A 22,674-nucleotide genomic window follows, 5' to 3' on the forward strand; every position below is an offset into this window, starting at 1 on the left:
TACGCTCTTGGTATCGAGCTCTAGCAAGAGTGAAGACACCATTCCATGCAATTCAAGTGTGCAGTGAGACTCCTGAATCACTTAGAATCACGGCATTATTATCACGGCTTATTACGGCAAAAACAGAACAGAGCTACACCACCTGACCAATTCCGAGTTTATATTCCTTTCCTGAGTTGTATTTTCTCACTTATCTCATAAGTAATTTTGAGTTACATTTTTAACAGCGGATTGGTTATTAGAGTGACTTCCTCCATAGGGGGCTATTACACTGCAATATAGTGGATTCTTACGTAACGCACAGCTAAATCTCTCTTGAATAATGCCGCGGACTTTCCATATTCAACTCACATCTACGTTCGAGTACATTTCTAACACGTACAAAGTTTGTTCAAAGCCTTCGCCACTGAAGCAAAAACATTTGAAATTTAAGAACGACATCGCCGTCACGTTTTAAAACAACATATTAGTAATTATCTGGTTAGGGTCAGGGATGATTCAAAAATATAAATTTCCAGCGCAATCTGCATTCCTAACCTTAACCAAAATCCTAACTGGATAATTACTAATGTTATTATCGTTGGCGAGTGTTTTTTTGGCAGAGGCTTTGTACAAAAAGATCTGAATTTTTAAAGCAGGTAAATAAATATCTGCAAAACTGCTCATTGTATGATGCTAGTCTCATTCAAGTCAGCTCAATCGGCAATCTGAGCGTTCACCATATCACGACAAAAACAGAACAAATAAGCTCAACGTAGTATTAGAATTTTGGCCACTCGAGATGTGTGTGTACCAATATGGCGGTAACTAATTTTGTTCGCCTACTTTACATCTAGATGTGCAAATGGACTGAAACCTATGGGCAGGAGTATATTGACTTGCTAAGACAGACAATTCCCGAACTCGTAATAGAACTGAAATAAGGAAAATCGGAATAAAATTATGGCGTAGCACTAATCTTGTACATACATTACGGAAGTACCGAATTCTGAATACATCATTGTGTGAAGTCTACTAGTGCTACCAGTCATCTATACAGATATACAGACGAATTTTACGGCTGCAACATAATATCTATTAAAACGCGCTTCCTCCAATTTTGTTACGGTCTTGCCACGGCAAAAACAGAAAAAAAAATAAGACATGTAGTAGGGTATTAAAATTTGTAATACCTCATTGCGCAAAGTGCTACCAGTCAACTATAGAGACATGCGGACGAATTTTAGGGCTGTGACATACCGTCTATCGAAACGCGCTTAATTGAATTTTGTTGCGACCTTGTCACGCCAAAAGCAGAACAAATAAGACATATTGTAGAGTATTAGAATTTGGAATACCTCATTGTGCGAAGTCTACTAGTGCTACGAGTCAACTATACAAATATATAGACGAATTTTACGGATGTGACCCAACGCCTATCAAAACGCGCTTTCCTGAACTATGTTACGGCTTTATCACTGCAAAACAGGACAAAACAGAACAAATTGAACAACGAAGTACAGTAGTAGAATTTGGAATATCGTATTACGCAAAGTGATACTAGTAAAGTAAATTATACAGACGAATTTTATGGCTGCGACATAACATCTATCAAAACGCACTTCCTTGAATTTTGCTTCAACCTATTCAACCCGCAATTAAACTTAAAATACCTTTCGACAATCCTAAATTATACTTCTAACATCGAACACCTGAACAAGACCATCAAGATAATGAAGCGATATAAGGCGGAAGGAACGCCGTCTAACACGTTTCACTTATACCCCGAGGGGAAGAGACGGTCGTTCGCTGTTGAAAAAAGCGACTGATTTTTTGAATTTTTGTGTAACTAGTAGCCTGAGTAATAAAAGATTTTATCTGGCCGTTATTACGGTATTCTCACACGATGGCGTGAAATTCAGTTTTTGAAATGCAGTGAGACATAAATTCATTCGCCTTTTTCAACGCCATTTTCCTTCATTCTTGAACGATTTACTGAAAAGTGACTTTCTGATTTGCTATCTATAATTCTTTAACCAAATGAATCAACCGAGATAGATGAAAATGCGCGCTTATACCTTGGATAACTTCGACTCCAAAGTAAGTCTGTAGGAAGATTCTAAATAATGTTAGATATCAGTGGCTACTTTTATCAGGCCTCATTCGAAGAAAAAGAACGAGTAAACGTCGTATTACATTGATATACAAAAATGTTTTTTCTCGCCCCCTAAAATTTTAGCCTGGCTACGCTCTTGCCGCCAGGAAACCCTCAATTCCCCAAAAACGTGGAAATTGTCCATCGGTTCAGAACCCCTGAGATAGACGAATTGGACGGTCATTTCATAAGTTTCTTACCAATTGTGATGGTTAAATAGCCAGAGCAATAATGGAGTGTTACGTTTCATTCGAATACAACACGAGTGCGCAATATTCAAGTGCGTCCATTGATTAATATGAAACGTAAGGCCGATTTTTCTTCCGAAATCGAACACAGCAAACTTCTACAGCGTTCCGCAAAGTATACGTTTTGCTCTCCGAGGTAATATGACATCATTATTCTTGATGAGTTGAACAATGAACCATGGCAACCGCATTTTTTCATAAGAACAAGCATAGCAACTAATTATGACGTAATTAATGAGTGATAATAGCCCGGCGTTTATAATCAATTAGCAATGTTTATGACGTAAATAATATAAACAAAAAACAATCGTGCTGATATTTATACTGCAATGCTCTGAGTCAGATTAATTTTTAAACGGAACAAAACACAGGACACAGCAAGTACACGAATAACACTAGTCCCAACCAAGGCTACCTAAGGTGCGGAACTGCGCACCAGGACATTTGCGCAGTAAAATCTTATTCTCGTGCACTTAAAACATTACATCTATGCATTGCTCTCATATTTTCTAAAGCCTAGATAGAATGCACCGTGTAGTTTGGTCGGGTATTTTCAGTCGAACCTACAATGCCAGCGCTGGTCGGTGTCGCATTTCAAGAAGCTATTTTAGTTGAGTGTGTACTTTGTTCGTATCCTGCTAATGGAATTTTACAAAGTTTGTAAATTATTCAAGACTCTGCTCATCATCAAAATATTCAGGCTCAATAAAACAAACATTTGCCATGCAATTTAACATTTTTTAACGGGAACACTAGTCCTAACCCTGATAAAGAGGAATGTTGATCGAGAAGAGTGACTGATATGTGTAGTACAAAGCCACTTCCGAATAGCGAGCGCTTGGCAATTCCTGATATTTCTGGAAAACATAATTTCATGATATGCTGCCTTGCCTTGCGCAAGACTCTCGTATTATTGAAGTTACTTTAACCCAAGTATCTCTGCATTTTGTTTGTCTGTTTACTTTTTGTGTTGTTCATGTCAGAGAACCGAAATAAAATGATTGATTGAGCCGTGCTTTTGTATTCAGTCATAAGGTAATAAAATTAAAGGGAAATTCATTAATTTTTCTTGTCTCTGCCAGATTGTGCCTTGTGCAATCTGATTCGCCTGGAGATAATTGGAAATATCCGACAAATGGCGCTGTGTTTTCCAGTCAAAAAGGAACGAGCGGTAGCGATTACGTTTCAGGGTATCAATGACAATCTACCCATGGTTTGGAGTTGATGCAAAATTGTATTTGAAACGAATAGATATGATGGGAAAAAGTAGATCGTGTGTCACCTGTGCCATATAGCGGATCACGGAAACCGCGAGGTAGAATTTGGTGAATAAATTTGATGTTTATTGAATGAGTAAAATGGTGAACCATGTCTTCACAACACTACTTATCCGTGCATTTCGTATGGCGCAGTACATGAATATTCATATTGGTATGCGATGCCATGTGTTTTTTTGTATATCCCAGAAAATGGAAGATCTTCAAAATATGATCTGGTTCGGAGTAATTTGTCTAGATGCTGTTCCGCTTAAGTGTTAAAGTATTGCTGCGTTCTTACGACATCGCATCACGACAATCAAAGTCCAAAAGCACGTTACTCATAGTTAAATATGGCTAAATAACTTCAATATTGTTCCAATTCTGCATTCAGTGATTTGTTTACCTTTCAGGCGGAATACTTCGTTCACTTCTATCATGGGCAAACTACAACCGGCGGGCAAATCCGGTCACTAGGGTAATTCAATCTGGCCCACCTGATGTGCCACAACCAAACTTAAACCAATTTTTGATGTTTCAGCTAAATAAAAAGAATTTGCTGAGATTGTGATTTAGTTTGAGCACGAGGTTTATCGTTTTCCACTTTTGCAACACTGTAAAATATTGTTCCTAAAATGAAACTTTTTACGTCACATTCGCATGGCCCGCCAGTTTATGTGGGCAAAATTTTTGGCCCCTGGCCCGAAAACCTCGCCCACCACCGGCCCAGATGTTAAAAACATGACAAGCCTGGCGCGAACTAAACTGTTGTTACTGTTTTACAAAACCCCCTTAATAAAATGCGCAATTGTTGTTCTAGCCCAGTTACAGATTTTCCTGGCGGAGTTCTTTATTCTACTCTTGTCACTTTCTTCCATGAAGTTTGAATTATTGTGATAAGCTGATACGACTTGAACAGTGCTTAGAGATGAACTGGCATCGCTCCTCTACGTAAGCAGATAAAACTAAGAACAGTTCAGTCATATTCTTGAAGCTATAAATTCCAAACATGCTGTAACGATAGAGAGCCCCCTTGTATCTCATATAACTAGGCGGGCTTGGCGCACCGTGCACGTCTGATTACCCTGCGTGGGTCAGCAGGTTCGAATCCCGTGCGAGGGATTACTGGACTGCTCGCCGCCGTTGGGTGGTTCACGTAACCGCTGGTCGGTTACGGCTTCCTCCACCACAAAGTTCATCCATCTGAAAACAAATAACTGGCTAACTAATCTCATACTCGACATAGACTGGTAGCCGGACGCGACGCCGTGGTTCGCCATAATCGGCTTTTTTCTTCCCCGGGTTAAATATGTAAATCCTGTCTTATCCTCAACTAGCCGTCGTCGTATCGACTTTCCATTTAGCAAACTCACCACCAGATGTCAGCAACACACGTAGATTGTCACAAACTCACCGATTGAAAATAAAATCACAAAAATGATCAGGAACAAGAATAATAAAGGTGTGGAAAGTATCACAGTGCCAAGCTTGGCTCGAATGTGAAAACAATATACTGTGTGACACCACACTACCAAAGTGTGACATTATAAAATCATTTATCGCCAGAATACAATACTCGTTCTTGAATAAAATTTTAGCCACAAAGTTGTCTCATACTTGTCGCTCTATAGCTTTCCATGTGGCTGGCAATATAAATGAATGATGTAACGTTCATGACACCGGGTGCTTGGTCAGACCCTTGTTCAAGAAGAAATACTCTGATGAGACAAAATACCAATTCATATTTTGAATTCAAGTTGGGGGTAGTTTTAGTATGGTGCTGGAATATGATTGAAATAAGAGTACTCCTGTAGTATGTGTACCAGGTTAGGGTTAGGCCATAATTTCTTTCCAATTTTAGTTCTATTACGAGTTCACTGACTGTGTTAGCCAAGTGAATATAGGTTTCAATCCATTTACACAACTTGATGTGACAAAGGCGAACAAAATTAGTTACTTCCATATTGCTACACGCACTTCTGAGAGCGCCTAAATAGGAACTGGTATATTATTCCCGAAATTATGGCATACACATGATCGAGCAGATAGATATGTAAATTCCATCCCAAATACAAGATATCAAAACCTATGGAAAGAAAAGATCTTGCGCTAGCCTCGATTATGAAAGATGGAATTCGTGATATAACGTTCGGGCCAAATCTGACACAGTGATACTTCCCACATAATAATGAGGTAACAACGGAGATACAGAGAAGAATAATGCAGGTTGTCACAGGGACTGACATGGAATAGTTTTAAAGTGGTGACGTCATAACACTGATGACGTCATTGACAATAATAAAATACAACTCCAGAACACATAGGTTGGTAAATCATTTGATAATTTGCAGCATACTCAGGAGGTATTGAGTGACTAAATACTTTTTTTTTCAAATTTTCAAAACTTTGTTAAACCAAAAAAAGTGTTACCTCTCATGGTGATGGGAATTTAGTGATGTCATAGCTGATGATGTCACTGACATTGAAAAAAAAATTCTCCAAAAAACGCATGGAATTTACTGGGATGCAACTTGGAGATACATGGCAAGTAATGGATTGTTCAGATATTTTGAATTTCAAGTCGGGAAAAAGTTTACAAATGATAGTAAATGATATTCAACTTTGGCCCACTAGTGAAATATGTTGAGACAGTCAATAGAATTGGTGGGCAATTATAGTAACGAGAAACACACTAGAATATGCAACATTCAAAATTAGAAAAAATTACAAATTGTTTTATACAATCAGTGTTAGATCGGATCAGATGATTTTAAAACAATAAGGAATTCTCAAGCAATTTTCATTAGGAGACACATACTCAGAGTTTGGTATTCTAAATTATGAACTTATTCATTGAAATTTCAGATCAGATAAGATTTCAGAGTTGATTGAACAAGTATTTGACGAATTATTCAATTTGATAAAGCTTATGAAATACATAGTCATATATTTCCCAAGTTCCTTTCGCCATGCATACCAATTAGGAATTTCATGAAAACAATCACTTTGCTTTATAATTATTTGACATTTGAATTTCCATACTGACTAAAATATGTCTAATGACATCATACCGTTCCGAAGTTTGATTATCAAATATTTGTCAATTAATATTAAATTATAACATATACCAGGATACAAGTTGAATCACTATTTTACAGTAATCAGTTAAAAGTCAAATAACAGGCTGCCAACTGCTCACATTATCAAGTCTCACATTACGCTGCATTCACTGCACCATTATTGTACAGTGGCTGTTTGCCGGTAACTTTGTTCACAGATGGGTCTCCATTACTTCAGAGTCAGCGAGCCACTAAATTCTCTATAATTTTAGTAGCTTTTGGCATTTCAGTGGGTCCCGTAACCAACATTCCCTCTAAGCTGCTGGCTGGCCGAGATTCCCCGCGCAGTGCTTTCGTTCTGCCGCGCACTGGAGTTTATAAATAAATTCTGTGTTCGTTTAAATTTATTTTCTATTTTTTCTAATTTTCCGTGAAGACCTTTTTTTAGAGCTCACATGGCCTTCTATTCCACGCAACTAAGCAAGCTCTTAGAGGGAATGTTGCCTGTGAGTTATCTAAGACACGAGTCTTTTAACTTCTGAGTGAGTGCAATTATCTTTTCCTTAAACTTTATTCGTCCACCCCTACATGCTGGACGGGGTCACTTACGACAGGTAACTTTACATAGGTATAGTGCTTCTGAGGACGGTCATTGAATATATTACTGCATTACATTGCACACTAGGGGTTGCCAGAGAGTCCACCGCTAGATGGCACTGGTGTACATATAATTGATATTCGGTCTGGTGTTCATTTCGTTACTATAGTAACCATGGTCATGGTTGACTGCAGGAATCAAAGCGTTCTCTGATGGCAACGTTGCTATTGACAACGATGATGCAGAGCTTGTTAATGACGCAGGAGAATTATTCGCTTGGTCATGCAAGACTGATAATCTGTCATGTGGAACAGATGATGATAGAACTCTATGGCACTCCTGGTGGCCTCGATGTTCGGTTATCATAGCAGCTGTCTCTCCCGTTGCTGTTCGTTGACGTACGTCAGCCTTATTCTGTTGAAAAAATACAATCAGAGTCAGTTTACTGTTAGAATAGGTTTAGAATAGGAAAGATGATCAGTTTAGTCATAAGACACCACGGCTCTTCATCAAATTACTATTTAGGTCTAGTATGGACTGGTCCATCCTAACGAATCAAGATTAGAGGGCGGGAGAATCAATCAGCAAGTGAACCACCTAGTGAGTGAAGCTGGTCATGAAATACCTATTTCTAGACACAAGTTTTTGTGTGTAGATAACCCAGAGGTGCGGTTTTTGGACCAGGGACCAAAAGGTGTGATGTAAAAAGTTACATTTCATAAACAATGCTAACAGTGGCACAAAAGCAAAAGTGGCACAACTTGACCAGCATCTAAACCGGGTTGGAACCCCCAATTTTAAATGTAAAAAGAAGCATTTTTATGTATCATACAGAGTAATTCTTTGTAGCTTTTAGACACTCAAGATTCTTGAAACCCCACAGGGCTTTATTCAAAGCAAACTGCGTAAATAAAAAAGATGTGGATAAGTAGTTAATAATAAATCAACAATTACCCAGAGTAAGAGTTGCAGCATAGCAAGATCTCCATGGTAAGCAGCAATATGTAACGCGGCACGATGGTCTCTCGTCGCTGGTGCATTTATGTCACTAGGTGTCGCATGTGAGAGCATTTGAACCAACAGCCGCATGTTGGCGCTAGAGATTGCTTCACAAATAGTGGCTCCAACGTCGCATTCTGCGGGGAGTGAGGAGACGAACTTTTTATGAATATATTTGTCACGGATGAATACTTCTCGTTCCTCCCTAGAAAATATGAGTGAAATCTATTAGTAGCAGCTCCACTATCATTATTTGTCTTACAAGGGCTCACTTACATAAAGAATGTAACATCGAATCGTGTAAACTTATTCCTATCCAGAATAAAATGTTCTGGATAGACGAGCTGACTTTTGTATTTACACCACAGAAAAGGAAGTAATAGTAGTTGAATAGTAATAGTGGGTGTTGACATCGATGACCGCATCGCTCCCTCCCGTCCACACTAAAACAATTTTATTGCTGTTACTCTTTTACTGCATTAATGACATGACAAAATAATAAATTTCTTCTCTCTCTGGAAAGAGCGGTATTCACTCAGGACAGGGAGAGAGAAGTGCAGCGAACCGTTTGCGCATAGAGTCACCCATCATCAGCATGCGACTAGCTCTCAGCACAACATTTCGATGAGTATGACTCACAGATTTTTACAAGCTTAGCAATTATGGGACAGGCGGGAAGACAACCAAAGACAAAACTAATTCTGACGACTCAAATGTGAATGGATGGAGATTAAATGTAATGCGGTGAGTCAATAAACGGCAAAAAAATATAATTAGTACTATACAGACCAACGACCAGGGGTGGGCAATTACTTTTCCTAGTGGGCCAGCTACATGGTTAATAAAACTGAAAACTTTTATTTATTTCAAAAATTTCTGTGGGTTCTATGGAATTCGTTTTTCACTTCAACGCTTTGTGTGGGTCGCCTGTTCCACACCCATGATATAGACAATTTGATTCATAAAAACCCTTTACCTTGTTGAATGTGGAGTAGGTTTAATAAATCTGCCCACATTTGCTTCATAGACTGAATTACAAACTCGGTTTCCAACTTGCTTCATTACTGCACTGCATTCTATCGGCCAATCATCAAGTTCTGAGAAAATGTTTGGATTAGTTAGCGAGTTAAATTAAGCATCGGAAAATTTCAGTAAATCATGTGTAGGATGGAATTTTCATAATTAACCTGGGGGAGAAGAAAGTCGATAATGCGGCAAAATCATATGGCGAACCATGGTCTCTCGTCCAAATAACGATCAATGTCAGGTATGGGATTAGTTAGTTGTTTTCAGATGAGTGGATTTGTAATTTGCCCCATCACAGGTAAATTTTAATTGGAGCGTTTGAATTGGGTTCTGAACTTTTCATATTAAAGCTGTTGATTTAACAATAGTAATATTTCTGGTTGAGGAGTGCATAACCATTTTTATACAACTATACTTTTTTTCTTGATTGGGTTTCTACAAGTCTAACTATTTATCCGTCTTCTGAGGAAGTCTGACTATATCCCGACGAAACGTTACAGAAATAATATTTGTGTTAGTGTGCAGCAGGGCTCTTGAATCCCTAGGACAGGGTTTCCCAAACTTTTTGGGCCGCGGACCCCTGTTGGTGAATCTTATTTATGACAGACGCCCATCCTCTGTCATATAAATTTTCTTGCCTAATCAGCGAGGAAGGATAATGTTTAATTTGACAAAATAAAACTCATGAAATGTTAGCCCAACGAAAATTCGACAAGATTATAATCTATTTGCCCACTGATCAGAGGATCCCAGTTTGGGAGACCCTGATTTAGAATATTCTACTTTTTTTATTTGCAACCTAGTTTAATCCATGTAGTCTAGTTGCTAAGCCGTCTTACCAGTCCATACTAAGCTTGGCACTACAGAAGTGTGTGTACAAATATGGAGGTAACTAATTTGTTTCGCCTACTTTACATCAAGTTGTGTAAAGGTAATGAATCCTATGGGCAGGGGAATGTTCACTTGGCTAACACAGACAGTCCCTGGACTCATCATAGAACTAAAACAAGGAAAATCAGAATAAAATTATGGCCCAACCCTAACCTGGTTCACACACTACAGGAGAACCCACAATCTCACTCACCTATAGATCTAACTCTTGAAACATGTGACCCCAGATTTCTGTGAATCCCCGAGCACTGAATGCACATCATACATCCAAGATTGAGAGAAGCCCACGTAGGATTCGGACAGTCACAATCCACGCATGTATCGTTACCAGGAATGCTACGAAACACTTCCATATCAACGGGTGTCATCATCGTGCAGTCAGTCTGAGAAAATGTTTTTCTGGTATTGTTTAGGTTATCAAACTGTTGGTGTTGAGTAGCCAGTGAAGAGGTCAACTATTATTTACGCTACAATAAATTTATAAACATAAAAGCAAAAAAATTTACTGTTACTTACAGATTAATTTTCCTGGAAAAATTAAAATTACTTTATTTAATACCTCGAATGTATTTGCTGCTTTTTTTTAAAAAATATTCAAATTGTGGTTGCTTCATAGATTCTTTGGACAGTTACAAAATGAGCGAAGTTAGTATTTTTATAAGTAATCGAATAGCTCACAGAACCTCTTGGTTTCTCTTACAGATTCCTGGGGCTCGGTATGGAGCACTTTGAGAACCCATGGTTTAATGGATGACTGAGCAGTGACAAGTGACTGACCGTGATCAGCCAGCCATGACGGAAATTATGGTCAATGAGTTAGGTTGGTGTAAAGGCAGAATAAAGCTCTAGACTAGAAACATTTAGGTGGTGTCAGAAGGTTGAATATTTTCTCATTTCAGAACCGTTTAACTCAATTTTCACACTCACATTATTTTTATTAAAAGATGGGTAAGCGAAGCTAGAACCCCTAACTTTGCTTTGACTAAAGTTTAATATCAACCCTAACCCACTGCATATTTTAATTTGATCAGACACAAAATTTTTCATTTCATTCAAGAAGAAGTCCCGAGACATCATCGAGTGACATTAGAATGGCCAATGCATCGTCTATTCTGATTTTTCGATGCTCACCTTATTTTTGCTTGATGCTCCATTCTGTAGAACGTTCATTATCTGTTGCTCAATTACAAGCACCCACTGGTCTCTCTCGTACGACGTCGGGCATGAGAAATACCAGATATTCCCGTCCATGGACACAAGATGGAACTCAAAGTCTTCTGAAAAATATTTGGTTTATTGAGATGAGTTCAGATAAATCGTTTTTATTGATAGTAGAGAGAATTTGTGACAAAAACTAGATAAACATCAAATTCACCAAGATGTCGCACAACCTGAACCCTAACCTGGTACACAACCTGAGTATACAAATCGATACAAATCCAATGTCTGTTTCTGATGGATATTTCGTTGGCCTGGACAAAAGAGACAAGTATCAATATAGGAATTGCAGAAATATCGGAACTGTTGACGATATACAGAGAACAACCAGCGTTAGCAGAGCGATGTAATTCACCGCAGTTTGTTATTTTCATGTCGTTATTAAGAGGGTGGATTAAGTTAAGAAATATTTATTTTAACAGAGCCGGTCTATCCAATCCTCTACTCACTTTTCATTATCGCTGATTACATTTCGAGTACTTCCGCTAGAAATCCGTCCTCGAGATGTCGGTACAGAGTACAAAGGTTCGTCTATGGTTTGAGAAGGTTGCTGGTTGGTTGATGGTGCCGGTGCACTATCCGGTTTGGTAACAGGAGTCAATTTCGTAACGGTATCCGGTATCGTAGGTTGGTTAACCGGAGATTTTGGTTCTTGTTTTGGAGTTGCTTTCACTTTTGAATCAAATATGTATACTTTACTTCAATATAGAGTCGTAACACGGAGGCAATGCACAATCACCCAGAATCTTGACTGTGGTAGTCTGTGTTGTGACATTTTTGTAAACTGTCAGTACAATGGCTTATCTAAGGTATACAGTCATGACTCGTGGAATTAGCGTCGTTTGGAGAGGGGCGCATAAAGAGCGACAAGTCCCAATCGTAAAAAGATTTAATAAATAATAATTCTAAATTGGAAATAAATGAAACTTGTATTTTTACTCAAATAATAACGTACAAGTATTTCATTTCAACAGTAACCGTTAATAAAATTGTCAATCACCAATCAAGGGAACGCATATTTAAACTTTGCCACGGGCGCCATTTCACGTTGATATGCCGCTGTGTCAGTTAGCGCAATGGTTGTTAACTGTATATGCTTGCTGGTTGAAAATCACAAACTCCTTGTCTACGACTTCACAAAGGATGTAACAAATTATGCATAAAATGACGCACTGAAAAGCTTACGATCCTTAGAATAGCAATAGCGCTTATGCGCTTAAGTACCAGATTCACGAGAAATGAATTGAATGACCTAGTTTTCGTGAGAAATATCCATGATTTCATTGTCTCATGAATATGAGATCATTGTTTCATTACCTGTGTGTTCTCTGAAGATTAGAGTTCATAGTCAAAGTAAATTACAAATTGAAAAATTGTTACACCTGGAGACTTGTTTGGATAAATGTTGTTCAAAACATCTCGAACTTACTGAGAATTTTCATTGAAATTTCCATGAAATTTAACGATAATAATTTAGGTTTAGATCACAAATCTCAATATGCTGATTGTACTGCCGCCCGCCTAGCTATGCTGTTATAAAACTTCGTAGAATAGCTGGTATACCTTTATACAGCTTGCATAACTATATAACTACAGAACTAAAGATCATAAGTTGGATTATCTAAACCCGATCTTAGTGTGACGAAGGGGAATCGTTTCAAAGATATCCTAACGTTGGAAGTTAACTAGGTGCTGATCGGTATATGCATCAAGCCTCAGGTAAAGTATAAAAAACTTGACGAATAAAAATAGACTCTTGGTGGCATCTGGGTTGTGTGTTCAACCCATCTAAGAATTGACAAAAATCGATTTAAAAATCACAAACCTGTGTGCTGTTGTTTGGGTCTGAAGCCGAAATCTATATCGCTCACTTGGTAATTTCCCTTCGGTTTGGGCAGTAGCGTTCGCCTCATCAACCATGGTTTTGGCCCGAGTCTGTTCTGGGCAGGTATGTCCGTTGTTTCGTCATAGATCTCGTTCACTACGTCCATAAAGGATGATCTCGTCGGATTAGATTTTTGTTGCAACTGATTACGTGGTGTTGATGGTAGCTTGAGTAATGACGACTTATTTATGACGTCATTGTTTTTGTTTGTTGATGACGCAATGTTAGTTAGATTTTTGTTTACAGTGAGGTCAGTGGAAGATGAAAGCCCACCGCTTGCGATTGTTTCGTCATCACTGGAAGTTGTGGAAGATAAATGATAATCTGCGTCATCGTCTGACGTCAAAATGTCGTCATCCGAAGATTCGAAACTATATTTTCTTCCTGTTGCCACGGGTTTCCGGGGAGGATCGATAATTTGGGAAAAGTTCTGGGTTGATTCGTCATTTAAAGGTTTCCTGCGAATATAAGTTGAATAAGTGAATTTAGGTAATTCCTGCGTGTTAGGAAAGATGAAAATGTTTCAACATATTGACTCAAAACAAGGCCATGATAAAGCCACCGATATGTATATTGTCGGCCTTTATAAGGATCCAAACATATAAACAAATGTTCTCGAAAGAATTTACTTAAGCGAGGTTACGCGCCCTGACGCTAGGTAGAGAAGCTCTGAGCCCTCTCTCTCTCACTCTGAGCAAAGCTAAGAACGAAAATTTTCTTTAAGACCGATACACTGGTAGAAAACGGATGAGGGCTCTTATCCAACCGAGTACAATGACTGCCGTGGGCTTTTATAGGAGCAGTGTTAATTCTAGATGCAAATGTAATCATTGATGATATATTGCAAGACTTCGACAAAATCCTCAAAGCAAAGTTATCCACTTGCAACTATGACTACTTCCATTAATTGCGAGTTTGAACTTTGTTGAACGAATTCATTTTCTATTACAAAATCTTAATTTCCAAATATTATTTTTATCTCTACCCAGAGAAAGTCCTACGCAATCCGCATTTATTATGGCCCTGCATGACTAAAAAATTGATTGTTTCCAGTTACCCCCCCCCCCTTTGCTCAGCCACGTTTTTTAATGAAAAATTAGTAATCATCCAGTTGGGGTCAGGAATGAATTAAAATTTCCAGCGCAATCTGCATTTCTAATCCTAACTGGATAATATGATCATATTTTAGTGGAGCGGATAACTGGAAAAAGTCCAAAAAATTTCTTGGAAAAGCAAGTCCCTTGAAATACTCACATTTCAGTTCCGACGCTATCCTCGCGACCAGTCTGCATGTATTGAATGTCATGAGCCGTTGTCGAAGACATCTCAACACAATGAATCACTATTTCTATTCCTAGAACTGAAAATAAAAGACCTGAAGCTTAGAATCACGCTCACTTCCTTTATTGGCTGTTTTGGTGAAAATCATATGATGCCCACAGGGAGTTCGTATGTACAACCGGTATTTGCGCCGAAAAAATCACGGGGTACTGAGCGACAATGTGTTTTTAATATTTATAAGAGATCCAATTCAATGTATAATGTGACATACCTATGTAACACTTTGTGGCCCAAACTACGTATAATGGCGCCCATGGTAAAGCTCAATATGAGCCCCTTGACCGTTAATCAACGATTTTTATCGATGATTGTTGTTGAAATGAGACGTTATTATTAAAAATACGCGAGTCTTTTAAATTTTAAATTATTTTACAAAATTGTTAATTGAAAATTGGTTCAAGTCTCCACCTCGACCCGGGCGTAATAAATAATCGCCGAATCGGAAAGATTTCTGTACTTTGAAATAACAGCGGCGCCTCATAAATCGTTGGATATCAGTGACTGTTTGTACAAAGCCTCGTTCCAGGCGAAATGCGCAAATAAGCGACTTATAGCAAATCTGAATAATAATCTGTTGCTATTTTATTATCGCTGCAACATTGAATTTTTAGGTAAAATAAGGATAAATTAGGTAACGTTTATTATTTAGGAAAAACGTTATTACGAATGCAAAATTTGAATGATCTGACTTATCCTAGTTCACCGGTTTTCAACCAGTGGGCCATGCCTTACTGCTGGGCCGCAGAAACATTTTCAGGTGGACCCTAAACCTATTAAAAATTGCGTTGAAGTTGAATTGAAATTGAGTTATTCAAAAATTTACCTCCGATTGCGTCACTACGGGTAATTCTTTACTGTAGTTATAATTATTGAAGTGAGAGTATCTATTTTTGACAGAAGTGTTATTTATTTCTTTTAGTTTTCCTCTTGCATATGAAAGTCGCAGAATTTTTAGGCAACAACAAAAATGGGCCACGAAATATAAGAGGTTCAGAACCACAGTCCCAATTCAAGATAAACGTAATCGATGAAAACGAATGAGAAAAATCAGTATTTTCGTTTTCTTTGATTCTATTTATCCACGGTTTGGATAATAAAGATAAGTCACTACCCTTCGTTCAAATTATCCGCGCCTGAACTATGATAAACAAAAGTAACAGATAGGGATAAGAAAATCAGTGTTCGGCAATAACATAATAGTACAGCCAACCCATGATAAAAAGTGAACAAAAATGGGGAAGGCACTCTCCGTTCGACTAACACCCTTCTATTAGTAATCTAACCTGATCTTGGTTTAAACAAACAAACATAATCCACCAATGTTTGTTATTTTAAGAGATTGAATGAACGCAAATCTAGCTTGTCAATGAATTTTATCTGATAATTCAGTTGAACAATGGAGATAGTGAGATATGAAACATTACCGGTGTGAGCGAAATTAGCAGCGGAAAGTTAGCAATGGTTCGTCAGTATCGCTGATTTAACAACATTTTTTTAAACGCACTTTTGCAGCATTTGCAGTGAGGCATAAGTTTTAACGCCTTTACCAACAACCTTTCGCTCTATTCTTGAATGATTTGCTGAAAATTAATATTCCTTTCACCAAATGACTCAACCGAGATACATGAAAATGAGCGCTTGCATAACTTCAAGAGCCAAGTAAGTCTGTAGAGATATTATTCAAGATATTGTTAGACATCAGTGGCTACTTTTGCAGTCTTGTTCGGAGAAAGGGCACAAGTGAGCGTTGTATTACGTCATTTTACAAAACAAAAATTTGGTCTGGCTACGCTCTTGGTATCGAGCTGTAGCAAGAGTGAAGATCACCATTCCATGCAATTCAAGTGTGCAGTGAGACTCCTGAATCACTTAGAATCAAAAGTGTTCATCTTATTACGGCAAAAACAGAACAGAGCTACACCACTTGACCAATTCCGAGTTTATATTCCTTTCCTGAGTTGTATTTTCTCACTTATCTCATAAGTAATTTTGAGTTACATTTTTAACAGCGGATTGGTTATTAGAGTGACTTCCTCCATAGGAGGCTATTACACTGCAATATAGTGGATTCTTACGTAACGCACAGCTAAAACTCTCTTGAGTAATGCCGCGGACTTTCCATATTCAACTCACATCTACGTTCGAGTACATTTCTAACACGTACAAGGTTTGTTCGAAGTTCGAATAAAAATATAAATTTCCAGCGCAATCTGCATTCCTAACCTTAACCAAAATCCTAACTGAATAATTGGACACGTAGTGGACATAACGATCGTTTCAATATTATGTTGTTGTTGTTCTTGTTCTTGTTCTTGTTCTTTGACACGTTTTTAAAAAGTCGCTTTTCTCTTCGAATACTGGACCAATTGCTTTGAATTTTTCAGTGGTTAAAGATTAATTTTTTCGCTAGAAGGCTATTACTTTTGTTTATTCTTAAATTTTATATGAATCCTATGAGATATGATATTTCATACAAAATTTCGTGGTATTTATTTTTACTCATGGGAACACTGTTTTACACTTATTTCAAGCGGTTTCGCGATCGATTGTCTTGCTCAGTACTACAGCTACTGTAGGTCGGTACTGGTAAGTTGCCATACCGGTAGGTACCGTAACGCAGTGAAATTGACTTATTCCTTCCGCGGTATTACTAATGCTGCAATGCAAGTTTTATAGCCTATCGTATGCGGAACGGAATATCAGACCTACAGGTTCGGTACTGGTAGCTCAGTACGTAAGTACGAAACTGGTACTGGTGCCGGTGTCTTACCACAATGAAATTACCGTAACTTATTCTTTCACGGTCCTACCAGTGCAGTAATGCAGTAATGCAAGCGTTGTAGCACTTGTAGCCTACTATATTTGTTTATTTTGATGAGAGTCTACTGGAAACAACATACAATTTGAAAGGGAAGAATTGTTCTGTGATCAATTATCTGTCCTAAAGTGTAAACAACATAAAATTTGCAAGGGAACAACTGTTCTGTGATCAATTACCGTATATGGCCTACAGTGTACAGGTAAGATGCTGGCTGACTGCTAACCGGTACTGGTAGCTCAGTACGTAAGTACGGTACTGGTGCCGGTACCGGTGTCTTACCACAATGAAATTACCGTAACTTATTCTTTCACGGTCCTACCAGTGCAGTAATGCAAGCGTTGTAGCACTTGTAGCCTACTATATTTGTTTATTTTGATGAGAGTCTACTGGAAACAACATAAAATTTGAAAGGGAAGAATTGTTCTGTGATCAATTATCTGTCCTAAAGTGTAAACAACATAAAATTTGCAAGGGAACAACTGTTCTGTGATCAATTACCGTATATGGCCTACAGTGAACAGGTAAGATGCTGCCTGACTGCTAACTCAGTACCGCTTTTAAAAAGTCACGTTTTTAAAAAGTCGCTTTTCTCTTCGAATACTGGACCAATTGCTTTGAAATTTTTAGTGGTTAAAGATAAAAATTTTCTCCAGAAGGCTATTACTTTTTTTTTCGCTATGACGTCATCAAAATTATGTGACTCTACGTGTCCATATATTTGAGCATAGCTCTCTTGTTACTAATGTTATTATCGTTGGCGAGTGTTTTTTTGGCAGAGGCTTTGTACAAAAAGATCTGAATTTTTAAAGCAGCTAAATAAATCTCTGCAAAACTGCTCATTCAAGTCAGCTCAATCGGCAATCTGAGCGTTCACCATATCACGACAAAAACAGAACAAATAAGCTCAACGTAGTATTAGAATTTTGGCCACTCGAGATGTGTGTGTACCAATATGGCGGTAACTAATTTTGTTCGCCTACTTTACATCTAGATGTGCAAATGGACTGAAATCTATGGGCAGGAGTATATTGACTTGCTAAGACAGACAATTCCCGAACTCGTAATAGAACTTAAATAAGGAAAATCGGAATAAAATTATGGCGTAGCACTAATCTTGTACATACATTACGGAAGTACCGAATTCTGAATACCTCATTGTGTGAAGTCTACTAGTGCTACCAGTCATCTATACAGATATACAGACGAATTTTACGGCTGCAACATAATATCTATTAAAACGCGCTTCCTCCAATTTTGTTACGGTCTTGCCACGGCAAAAACAGAAAAAAAAATAAGACATGTAGTAGGGTATTAAAATTTGTAATACCTCATTGCGCAAAGTGCTACCAGTCAACTATAGAGACATGCGGACGAATTTTAGGGCTGTGACATACCGTCTATCGAAACGCGCTTAATTGAATTTTGTTGCGACCTTGTCACGCCAAAAGCAGAACAAATAAGACATATTGTAGAGTATTAGAATTTGGAATACCTCATTGTGCGAAGTCTACTAGTGCTACGAGTCAACTATACAGATATATAGACGAATTTTACGGATGTGACCCAACGCCTATCAAAACGCGCTTTTCTTGAACTATGTTACGGCTTTATCACGGCAAAACAGGACAAAACAGAACAAATTGAACAACGAAGTACAGTAGTAGAATTTGAAATATCGTATTACGCAAAGTGGTACTAGTAAAGTAAATTATACAAACGAATTTTTATGGCTGCGACATAACATCTATCAAAACGCACTTCCTTGAATTTTGCTTCAACCTATTCAACCCGCAATTAAACTTAAAATACCTTTCGACAATCCTAAATTATACTTCTAACATCGAACACCTGAACAAGACCATCAAGATAATGAAGCGATATAGGGCGGAAGGAACGCCGTCTAACACGTTTCACTTATACCCCGAGGGGAAGAGACGGTCGTTCGCTGTTGAAAAAAGCGACTGATTTTTTGAATTTTTGTGTAACTAGTAGCCTGAGTAATAAAAGATTTTATCTGGCCGTTAATACGGTATTCTCACACGATGGCGTGAAATTTAGTTTTTGAAATGCAGTGAGACATAAATTCATTCGCCTTTTTCAACGCCATTTTCCTTCATTCTTGAACGATTTACTGAAAACTGACTTTCTGATTTGCTATCTATAATTCTTTAACCAAATAAATCAACCGAGATAGATGAAAATGCGCGCTTATACCTTGGATAACTTCGACTCCAAAGTAAGTCTGTAGGAAGATTCTAAATAATGTTAGATATCAGTGGCTACTTTTATCAGGCCTCATTTGAAGAAAAAGAACGAGTAAACGTCGTATTACATTGATATACAAAAATGTTTTTTCTCGCCCCCTAAAATTTTAGCCTGGCTACGCTCTTGCCGCCAGGAAACCCTCAATTCCCCAAAAACGTGGAAATTGTCCATCGGTTCAGAACCCCTGAGATAGACGAATTGGACGGTCATTTCATAAGTTTCTTACCAATTGTGATGGTTAAATAGCCAGAGCAATAATGGAGTGTTACGTTTCATTCGAATACAACACGAGTGCGCAATATTCAAGTGCGTCCATTGATTAATATGAAACGTAAGGCCGATTTTTCTTCCGAAATCGAACACAGCAAACTTCTACAGCGTTCCGCAAAGTATACGTTTTGCTCTCCGAGGTAATATGACATCATTATTCTTGATGAGTTGAACAATGAACCATGGCAACCGCATTTTTTCATAAGAACAAGCATAGCAACTAATTATGACGTAATTAATGAGTGATAATAGCCCGGCGTTTATAATCAATTAGCAATGTTTATGACGTAAATAATATAAACAAAAAACAATCGTGCTGATATTTATACTGCAATGCTCTGAGTCAGATTAATTTTTAAACGGAACAAAACACAGGACACAGCAAGTACACGAATAACACTAGTCCCAACCAAAGCTACCTAAGGTGCGGAACTGCGCCATTGCGCACGAACACCAGGACATTTGCGCAGTAAAATCTCATTCGCGTGCACTTAAAACATTACATCTATGCATTGCTCTCATATTTTCTAAATCCTAGATAGAATGCACCGTGTAGTTTGGTCGGGTATTTTCAGTCGAACCTACAATGCCAGCGCTGGTCGGTGTCGCATTTCAAGAAGCTATTTTAGTTGAGTGTGTACTTTGTTCGTATCCTGCTAATGGAATTTTACAAAGTTTGTAAATTATTCAAGACTCTGCTCATCATCAAAATTTTCAGGCTCAATAAAACAAACATTTGCCATGCAATTTAACATTTTTTTAACGGGAAGACTAGTCCTCCCTGATAAAGAGGAATGTTGGTCGAGAAGAGTGACTGATATGTGTAGTACAAAGCCACTTCCGAATAGCGAGCGCTTGGCAATTCCTGATATTTCTGGAAAACATAATTTCATGATATGCTGCCTTGCCTTGCGCAAGACTCTCGTATTATTGAAGTTACTTTAACCCAAGTATCTCTGCATTTTGTTTGTCTGTTTACTTTTTGTGTTGTTCATGTCAGAGAACCGAAATAAAATGATTGATTGAGCCGTGCTTTTGTATTCAGTCATAAGGTAATACAATTAAAGGGAAATTCATTAATTTTTCTTGTCTCTGCCAGATTGTGCCTTGTGCAATCTGATTCGCCTGGAGATAATTGGAAATATCCGACAAATGGCGCTGTGTTTTCCAGTCAAAAAGGAACGAGCGGTAGCGATTACGTTTCAGGATATCAATGACAATCTACCCATGGTTTGGAGTTGATGCAAAATTGTATTTGAAACGAATAGATATGATGGGAAAAAGTAGATCGTGTGTCACCTGTGCCATATAGCGGATCACGGAAACCGCGAGGTAGAATTTGGTGAATAAATTTGATGTCTATTGAATGAGTAAAATGGTGAACCATGTCTTCACAACACTACTTATCCGTGCATTTCGTATGGCGCAGTACATGAATATTCATATTGGTATGCGATGCCATGTGTTTTTTTGTATATCCCAGAAAATGGAAGATCTTCAAAATATGATCTGGTTCGGAGTAATTTGTCTAGATGCTGTTCCGCTTAAGTGTTAAAGTATTGCTGCGTTCTTACGACATCGCATCACGACAATCAAAGTCCAAAAGCACGTTACTCATAGTTAAATATGGCTAAATAACTTCAATATTGTTCCAATTCTGCATTCAGTGATTTGTTTACCTTTCAGGCGGAATACTTCGTTCACTTCTATCATGGGCAAACTACAACCGGCGGGCAAATCCGGTCACTAGGGTAATTCAATCTGGCCCACCTGATGTGCCACTACCAAACTTAAACCAATTTTTGATGTTTCAGCTAAATAAAAAGAATTTGCTGAGATTGTGATTTAGTTTGAGCACGAGGTTTATCGTTTTCCACTTTTGCAACACTGTAAAATATTGCTCCTAAAATGAAACTTTTTACGTCACATTCGCATGGCCCGCCAGTTTATGTGGGCAAAATTTTTGGCCCCTGGCCCGAAAACCTCGCCCACCACCGGCCCAGATGTTAAAAACATGACAAGCCTGGCGCGAACTAAACTGTTGTTACTGTTTTACAAAACCCCCTTAATAAAATGCGCAATTGTTGTTCTAGCCCAGTTACAGATTTTCCTGGTGGAGTTCTTTATTCTACTCTTGTCACTTTCTTCCATGAAGTTTGAATTATTGTGATAAGCTGATACGACTTGAACAGTGCTTAGAGATGAACTGGCATCGCTCCTCTAGGTAAGCATGGAAGCAGATAAAACTAAGAACAGTTCAGTCATATTCTTGAAGCTATAAATTCCAAACATGCTGTAACGATAGAGAGCCCCCTTGTATCTCATATAACTAGGCGGGCTTGGCGCACCGTGCACGTCTGATTACCCTGCGTGGGTCAGCAGGTTCGAATCCCGTGCGAGGGATTACTGGACTGCTCGCCGCCGTTGGGTGGTTCACGTAACCGCTGGTCGGTTACGGCTTCCTCCACCACAAAGTTCATCCATCTGAAAACAAATAACTGGCTAACTAATCTCATACCCGACATGGACTGGTAGCCGGACGCGACGCCGTGGTTCGCCATAATCGGCTTTTTTCTCCCCCGGGTTAAATATGTAAATCCTGTCTTATCCTCAACTAGCCGTCGTCGTATCGATTTTCCATTTAGCAAACTCACCACCAGATG

At 38.3% G+C, this 22,674-nt stretch overlaps 1 protein-coding gene across 1 annotated transcript; it reads right to left on the minus strand.

Annotated features, from left to right (window-relative positions):
* Window positions 1–5,018: 5,018 nt before the first annotated feature.
* On the minus strand, window positions 5,019–14,698 carry LOC144420935 (arf-GAP with GTPase, ANK repeat and PH domain-containing protein 1-like). The gene is made up of 9 exons (XM_078110789.1): window positions 14,569–14,698; window positions 13,255–13,772; window positions 11,879–12,101; window positions 11,637–11,683; window positions 11,343–11,485; window positions 10,405–10,594; window positions 9,271–9,391; window positions 8,250–8,499; window positions 5,019–7,709 (listed from the first exon to the last, which is right to left on the minus strand). Exons 1-9 carry the CDS (start codon window positions 14,637–14,639, stop codon window positions 7,404–7,406), a joined length of 1,869 nt encoding a protein of 622 aa, XP_077966915.1. The 5' UTR covers window positions 14,640–14,698; the 3' UTR covers window positions 5,019–7,403.
* Between the last annotated feature and the right edge of the window lie 7,976 nt (window positions 14,699–22,674).

Source organism: Styela clava, chromosome 3 (genome assembly GCF_964204865.1).
Source record: "Styela clava chromosome 3, kaStyClav1.hap1.2, whole genome shotgun sequence".
NCBI lineage: Eukaryota > Metazoa > Chordata > Ascidiacea > Stolidobranchia > Styelidae > Styela > Styela clava.

Coding starts and splice junctions, on each gene's coding strand:
- LOC144420935 (XM_078110789.1), bottom strand. CDS start 14,639: ATGTCTTCGACAACGGCTCATGACATTCAATACATGCAGACTGGTCGC. Junction 11,684..11,878: donor GTAATCAGCGATAATGAAAA/GTGAGTAGAGGA, acceptor TCTTTTGTCCAG/GCCAACGAAATATCCATCAG. Junction 7,710..8,249: donor TGCTGCAACTCTTACTCTGG/GTAATTGTTGAT, acceptor TTTTTTCAACAG/AATAAGGCTGACGTACGTCA.